The sequence below is a fragment of the Macrotis lagotis genome, chromosome 7, assembly GCF_037893015.1.
Source record: "Macrotis lagotis isolate mMagLag1 chromosome 7, bilby.v1.9.chrom.fasta, whole genome shotgun sequence".
NCBI classification, from domain to species: Eukaryota; Metazoa; Chordata; class Mammalia; order Peramelemorphia; family Peramelidae; genus Macrotis; species Macrotis lagotis.
In genome coordinates, this window is record NC_133664.1 from 201,548,414 (window position 1) to 201,556,789 (window position 8,376).

General features: G+C 42.7%; 1 protein-coding gene across 1 annotated transcript in view; it reads right to left on the reverse strand.

Annotated features, from left to right (window-relative positions):
- LPCAT3 (lysophosphatidylcholine acyltransferase 3) overlaps positions 1 to 8,131 on the reverse strand; it is a 31,219-nt gene extending 23,088 nt beyond the window's left edge. Inside the window, exon 1 of the mRNA XM_074194518.1 lies at positions 7,879 to 8,131. Coding sequence (XP_074050619.1) covers positions 7,879 to 8,032 — 154 coding nt within the window. The 5' untranslated portion in view covers positions 8,033 to 8,131. The remainder of the gene's footprint in view (positions 1 to 7,878) is intronic.
- Positions 8,132 to 8,376: the final 245 nt, after the last annotated feature.

The following is an 8,376-nucleotide window of genomic DNA, read 5'->3' on the forward strand; positions in this document are numbered from 1 at the left end:
CTCTCTGACCCCTTTTCTTCCATTCTGCCCAAATTACTACAAACTAAAGGGAAGCATAGGATCAATCATGAGCCATTTTATAACTTTCATTGTTACTTGATGGTCAGAGAACTCATTACCAAGTAGACAGCCTACTGATAAGCTTCTTTGTACTTGGTCATGCTGGCCTCAGAAAACAGAGTCTGGTGCCAGAATTATAGTCTTTCCAGTAAGATAGGACCTGCTAGAGTTTATATCATGTTGATATAGCCTTTGAGAAATTAGTCTCCCTTCCATGTCAGGAGGAAGCATTAGAGGAAGACTTTGTATCAGTCAAGTAGATAGGCATTTTTTTCCAACTCATTTTCTGATTTATTTTGAAGGCTTTAGTTGTAGAACTGGTCAATGAAATGACTTTAATATTCTTAAAGTTCTGTTGCTATGGATTTTATAACATGCAGGGTAGAAAGAAAAAGGAGTGACTAGAAAAAACAAACAGGAAGCTTCAGAGACTGATGAAACTTGTGGCTGTGAATGTGGAGGAAAGATTAAGAAATGTAGAAGTTGGCACTCCAGCAGCAGAATCTGCTATGTAACAAGTCCAGAAATCTTATTTACTTAATGTTTAACTACTGTCAGATGAACCTGGGCATTTAAAAAAAATTGCTCTTAAAAATCTTTGGGTACCATGTAACAATACCCTTTGCCTTCATGGAACTTACAAGGAATATTGGGAGGAGTGGTGATAGTGAATAAAGGAGCAGGAGACAGGGATAAGTAGAAAATATAATTAATCAATAGACATATATATTAAAGGCCATTGTGTATCACAAACTGCTAGGGGTTATTGGAGAGAAAAAAAATGATAAAATCAAAACAGACCCAGTCCTCAAGGAATTTACATTGTTTTAGGGAAACATGCAATACTAGTATGTGCATATGTGTGCATGCACATGTGTTCATATGCATAGATACAAGATGACTTTTTTTTTTTTAGGGGTGGACACTGTTAGGGGGAGAGAATCAGGAGAGGGTTCATATCCCATGACTGCTAAGTGGATTCTTCTGATTCCAAGTTCCATTACACCATGGACATTCCTGTTGGTTCCCAGTGAGAATCAGATAGAGTAGCCAGAGGCATGTGCAAATTCATGAAGCAGCAGCAAGGGCAACTGTCAGGGAAGGAGAAAGGTCAGGGACAAAACCCAGAAAAGGAACTCCAGAGGCAATGCTGGATCAAGGTCAGAGTCTTTGAGATTCATGATATTTACTAGAAGGTAAGAGTCAGTGCATGGAGGGGGGGGTAACTAAGCATGGGGATGGTCCAGAGACCCATTAAGGGCAGAGCAGGACAAAAACTTTTCAGGTAGGGGTCTGGTTAATGTGGCAGAAGCCAATAAAGCAAAAGATAGGTGGGTATTGTGTGCGTGCTTGAGAGCCTAGCAGTAAATTAGTAAAGGAGATCTACAACAGGTATGCTAAAAAGAATAAGCAAGGGAGAGAACATTTTCCATTGTGATGTGTGGTGAGAAATCAAGAAGGACTGGAGATGAACCTAGAAAAAGATAAGAACTTGAAAGTTAGAAGTATCGGTTTAGGCATGTTACCAGTTTGGGATTGCAAGGAGCTCATCTGGTTTGGCTAGAGCAAAGGATGTGTAAAGAGGAATGATGTGAAATGAAGCTGTGAGGGGGAGTTTGAGGTAGACTGTTGTGGGCCATTCATAGAAATAAAGGAGCTGGTATTTTGTCTGGGGGAAGCCAGGAGGTGATATGGTCACAGTTGAGTTTTAGAAAGATTATTTTGGTTAGCTGTGTGAAGGATGAATTGGAGGAATGTTGAAAGAAATGGGTGTGTGCTAGCATGATTGATTATTGTATCATAAGAAATGACAAGTATAAAAAATTTAGCTGATGAGGAATAAAAAAAGCAGAACCTAAAGAATAAGATACAGGATAACTTTAATAATGAAAGTAAAGTAATATAACCCCCCCCCCCACTCCAAACAGAATTCAAGTCAAATCCAATGATGATTTTTAGGTTGATCAGATAACTTAGGTGGGAACTTTCCCCTCTCTTTTAGGAAGACCATTAATATACACTGCCAGATGAAGGACCAGACTGTGAGTTCACAGTAGTGGTCATTTTGGCTTAACCATTGTTTTTATTATGAGGGAGGGCATTATAGAGAGAATAATTACTGGGAAAATTTTAAAAAGTTAATAATTTATAAAAAACGAATGATTTACAAAGAGAAGAGGCTGGCATCTGGCAGCTATTTTAAGAATACAGACTAAAGGTAATAGCCTGAACAAGGGTAGAGAAAGCAGATATTAGAGAACATAAATTTGTAAGATACACAGGTCCCATGAATTAATTACTTTCCTTTTAGTAACATTCAGTAGTTAGAGAAGGCAGGGCGGGTAGGATGGTAATTAGAGATTAGCAGGGTTTGAATAGCAGAATGACAAGGTCACATAGGGTGGAGGCCAACATTGTATAAAACTAGCTACAGGGTACAGACTTGAAGGAAAAAAGGAAAGTTAGGGTGGAAAATAGTGAAAAATGGAGACTGGCAGTCAGGATGAAGATTAAGAGAGAGTTTAGGAGGGAATTATTAATAGGTGATATGTAAAATTGGGAATTAGAAATTTCTGTGAAAAGTATGAAAAGTCAGGAACCTGGAAATAGACCTGTTTAGCCTAAAGGGATTTCCTCTTTTGTATCTGGCTGCAGAAGGAGAGTCAGAAATCATGGGATTTAGAGTGAATGAAAGGCTAGGAGTTTTTTTTGGTTCTTTGCAAGGCAATGAGTGAGTTGCCCAAGGTTACAAAGCTAGGTAATTATTATGTGTCTGAGTACAGATTTGAACTCAGGTCCTTTTGACTCCAGGGCTGGCCACCTAGCTGCCCCCAAGGCTAGGAGTTTTGAAGGCTCTCAACTTGGCTATTGAGGTCACTAAGATTGAAGGTAATGGTTGGGGCATTGAGTGAACCAATTACTAGATGGATTTGATTCCTAAAGAGCCTAACATGATTTTAGTCCAAAGAAAATTGCAGTTTGTTGCTGGGCACAAGAAGACTTCCTTTGATCCGAAAGATCACCAATTTGTGTGATGTAGACTCTGTCCCCTCCCTAGGAATGTCAGGATGCTCTAACTGTAGTCTGTGATTTGTTATCTGTGCCAAATCACAGCTCCTGGCCAAGAAGAGTGCAAGAGGAGCACTACTCTGCTAAAATAGGCAACCATCTGCTGCATTTTGGCCAGATTCTGAAGCTGGGAAAGGTCCACATACTAATTCCACAACAACAAAAGAACAGAAAGATTAAGGGGAATATTCTAGAAAACATTTATCTTTAGATACCCCTCTGATAAGAGTCCAGACCAAAATGTGGAGGAGTTTATCTGGAGGAGTGAATTTTAATCTTTTTGGAGTACTGGCCCTACTTCCAAAGTACTATAAAAAGAAATCTAAGTGAGTTCTGGACTTGGATTCAGGACATGGAGGCCTGAATCTAGCTCAGATTAAAAGAAATCATTTTGCAATGTTAGGTCTATTAGTTATATTTTACTGTATGGATTATTTTAAAATAGTTTCCATTTTCCTAACATCTAATTGATATTTTTGTGAAGGCAGGGAGAATCACTTTAACAGATGCACTATTTACTATCTGTGTGTTCATGGGCAAGTAAATCACTCAGATGCTCAGTTTCCTTATTTGTAAAATAGGTATAAAAATAGTTGTACTACTCATCTCATAAGGCTGTTGGAGGGAAAGTGCTCCTCAAACCTTACAGGGTTATGGGAACTAGAGTTGTTTTTAATTTCTACTGCACAGATGTATTAAGTAGAGTGGGTAAAGAAGTGGCCTCTGAGTCCAGAGGAACTCTCATAAAATGGCTGGAGCTAACTCTTCATGCAGTTGTTGTCTATAGAGCAGTGGCCTATCTTTCTGCATTGGTAGAGGGAGCTCCCAACTGAAATGGAAGCCTTAATCTTGCTGAGACAGACTCAACGCTCCAGGAAAAGGCACTTTAAGGGTCTGTGTAAGTGTTATTAGACCCAGGACACAGACAAGGAAATGGAGGTTCAAAGACTTTAAGGGAGAGGAAGCTGAACAGTTTGGAGGTCAGACTCCTGGTCCAAAGTTCTTTCCCCTTCATTCCACTTTATCTTAACACATACGATGAATTAAAAATCAATTCATGAGGAGAACTGTGTCTCCTTTGAGATAAACAGGGTCACCCTATACCAGTGGTTCTCAAAACTTTTTGATCTCAAGATCCCTTTTAACACTTCCAAAAATTATTGAGGACTGCCCCCCAACACACAAAAGAGCTTTTGTGGGTTATATCAATCATTTTTTTACCATAGAAATGAAAACATCTTAGTATTATTATGAAAATAGTTTTGAGCTTACAGATTCTCTGAGGGACTCCTACTTAAAAGACTTTAAACCTTAGTCCTTAGGACTATACAAAGTGGGGGGGGGGAGCCAAGATGGCTACAAGAGAGGACCCTCTCTTAGAAGCTCTCTCATAAAACTTCGAAACTAAGGACTATACAAAGTCATGTATGCTATGGCAGCCTCCCCAGAATTGTCCACTACTGGACTTCCTATTGGGTCATATATCAAGTAAATCTCCCTGCCTTCACAGAAATATCAATTGGGAAAATAAAATTATCTTAGCATAATCCACGCAATAAAATATGACTAATAGATTTAATATTGCAAAACAGCTTTTTTTAAAAAAAGAGGTACTCTGAACCCAAATTAATCTCTACATGGAAGGTTGTGTTGTTCTCTCTTTTTGACTGGGGGTGGTGGTAAGAGGTCCCCAAAAATTATACAACAGGACTTTAATTTTTAAATTTGATATTGTATGAAAAAAGTAAAAAACTTAGTACCATACTTCTAAGTTTGTTGGCTGCTAGTCTACATAGTGGAGGCAAATATATTTCCTAGTGCCTAGTTTAAAGGAAGGAAGAGCACCAGCACTTAGATCTATGACCTTTATCATATGCATGATATGAGTCCTTCTTTATTCATTTTCTTTCCCACAAATAGTTATGTTTCTGAACTACAATTTTAATTTTGTCATAAAATGGCTACTTATTTCCACAACATAGTTTTAGGTAGTTTAAGTCTATGTGTTAGGCTTAAAAAATGAAACAGTGATCGAGGACAAGGGTATATGCGTGATTAGGGCAAGATAGGGCTACTCAAGAACTTGGAACACCCGTTGTGTAAAACATGCTGAATAATACTTTGATGATAACTGAGAGTGAAAGGACAGAAGGAAGTGACAGAACAGCAGAGATAAGATTGGCCCAATGCAGGAAGGACCATGATTTGAAACAAAGAATTCAAAGTGAAGGGAAAAAAAAATCCATAGGGAAAAATGGTAAATCTGAGTAAAGGAAATAGGTGAGAACCCCAGGATAATAATAATGACTAAGGTCATGGACTTAGGCAATATCTATAATTTCAATTCGAAAAATATGCTTTGCTAATGTTATCTATCAGAAACCTATTTCTTATTAGATGAGGTCCAAAGTCCTCAAGCTGGCATTAAAAACCTTCTACCATCTGGCTGTATCTTATTATGTCTCTTCAATGTCACTCTTTACACCCACTCATCAGCCCATTCCAATCTATGACTCTCTTCATTCAGTTGCCTGTCCTCTCTTCATTGCTCCCAAACAAAACTATTCTTCAAAGTCCAATTTAAGTCCCTCCTTTTAAAGTAGTTAATTCAATCCTTACCTCCCTTCTCTGAATTTCTCTAGCAGAGGTATGCCACCCTATTTAGAATTTAATTACATACTGCTTCTATATTTTTATAGTTTCATGCACATAATCTTGCCTCACCAATTGACTATGTTTGTTCAGGGCAGAAATTGTCTTATTTTTTACTCTTTTCAGTTTCTAGACTAGTCTTCCACTAAAAAGACACCTCATTGTGGCAAGTTCTCCAAAAAGGATGTCAGCAAAAACCAAAGTTGTGGCTGTTTCTTCCAAACCAGAAAAATTACTCACCCAGCAACTGAGGCTCAGCCTAGCTAAGTTAAATTTCCAGACCTTTGGGTGATGATTTCTGTTTTGCCAAGGGAATTCAAAGGTTGCTTTCAATCTGTTTCTATGAAGAGCATCTACATAAAAAAGCATAGATCTTTTAAAGTATGCATCTAACATAGTAACATAGTAGAAGGCAGTTAGGGGAAGAGCTGAGTCTGGATTCAGGAAGACCAGCCTCAGATGCTTATTGCCTATAACACCTTGGGCAAGTCATTTTTTTGTTTTTTTTTTAAAATTTATTATTTAAGGCAATGGAGTTAAGTGACTTGTCCAAGGTCACACAGGCAATTATTAAGTGTCTGAGGCTGGATTTGAACTCAGGTCCTCCTGACTCCAGGGCTGGTGTTCTATCCACTGTGCCACCTAGCTGCCCTGGCAAGTCACTTTTTAACTTCTAGCTAGAGAAGGAAACCACTCTATACATCTGCCAAGAAAACCCCAACACCCATGGGTATTGGAGAGATATATAGACTATGGAGTCACAAAGAGTGGGACAAGACTGAAAACATCTCGTAAACAGTAACCAGTAAGCAGAAAGTTCTTGATGATGATTAGCAGTCAATAATGCTAACATATAGCATGGTGCAATTTAAAAAAGTGCTTAGACTTGGGTCAAAGGACCTAGGTTTGAATTAATCTAATAAGTCATTAACCAATCACTTGAGGTCTCAGTTTTGTTCTCTGCAATAGGAAATGCTTGGATTAGATGACCTTTACAGTCTGGTTCATATGTAAAAATGTTCTTCAGCAAACTACTGAAACAAAACCCTTAAGGACAAGACATTGAAGTGAAGGAGAAAGTTTTGCAATCATGCAATAGAACTGGATGTTCATGGTAAAAGAAGCTAGTGATGACATGCTGTATGATATGAAAACAGTTGTCTGCAAGCAAAAAAATCTGTGAATAACCTTTAAGACAATTGTCCTTTCTCCTCAAATACCAGCAAGTTCTATGGTATCAGGTGGGAGGGATATACTTATATAAATAGACAGAGGAAAAAATAATGGACACTTTCCCAGACTGATTTCTTGTGACATTCTCGCATGCACCATACACACAATCCTCAGCGGTCTGATACTAGCTGTTCATGTCCCCGGGCTGAAGCACCGGCTTGGCACCATCTGCTCCTGAGGATTCCTGGTTTCCTTTCAAGGTTCACCAGCTCAGGTGCCCTTTCCGGGTGACTTCAGCTGGCAAGGCTCTTCCCCTTCAGAAATTATTGTGCCTACTTGTCGGGGGACATCCTGTACTCTCCATGCCAAAGGGGAACCTAGCTAGAAGCGGCTTCTACCTCTCTGCTCCACTGGCTAGACTTTGGTGAAGAGCCTGCTCCTCGCCGGGGTCAGGCAGGGGGTCCCCTACGCAGACTGGTACCCACAAAGCAAGCTGCACAGGAGGCAAAGCCGTAATGACGGGGGGCTCCCTACGGGAGGCAGGGCTGCAGCGGATGCCCCGGGGGTCCGCACAACTGGGCTGGCGGGCCCTGGCGGGCAGGTGGGCGCACCTGTAGAGAGGCGCGGCCCCGGACAGGGTTAAGGCGAGGGGGTAGGGAGGCTGCTGGGCACCGACGCCGCCGCAGGGGCAGCAGCAGGGCCCGGCCCGGGGGCGGGGTGGCCGGGGCGCGGGGGTCCAGGGGCAGCGGCCTCAGCCTCCTAAAGGAGTGAGGGGGGGGGCGGGAGGCGGCCGTGCCCCGGAAGTGGCTGCTGCGACTTTGGGGGCGGATGGAGACGGGGGGGGGGGGTGTCGCACCCGGGCGAAGCCCCCGGGGGAGCACGGGGAGGCGCGCCCCTCTGCCCGGGGGAGCGGAGAGCACTGACCCAGGAAGATGGAGGTGATGAGCCGCAACGCCTGCTCCGAGGCACCGAGGTACGCCGACAGCTGCCCCAGCCAATGGTCCTCGACCCCCGCTCGGAGGACCCCCGACACCAGCTTGGCTACGGTCTCCGCGTCCTGATCAGCCGCCGTCGCCATCTTAACTCCGGGCGCCCCCGTGGGACGCCCCCCACCACACTCCGCGCGCCACGCTTGTGGGCAAAGCGCAACAGCTTCACCTCCACTCCAGCCCGAAGCCCGCCCACGGCGTGGACATTGGCTGTCAGCCCGCCCAGTCGGAAGGCTCGCGGGTTCTATTGGTGGGCACGAGCGAAGGGGCGGGGTTTGGGTGAAGCTCCGGGGGCGGAGGGCGGGGTTTGGCGTTCGGAAGGCATCGGTGCCTCCAACCAGACCGGCGACGCGGTAGGCCGGCGGGAAGAGGCCGGGGCTTAGAAGAGGGAACTGGAATTGCCATTGGAGGATTCCCAAACCGGCTGAGAAGT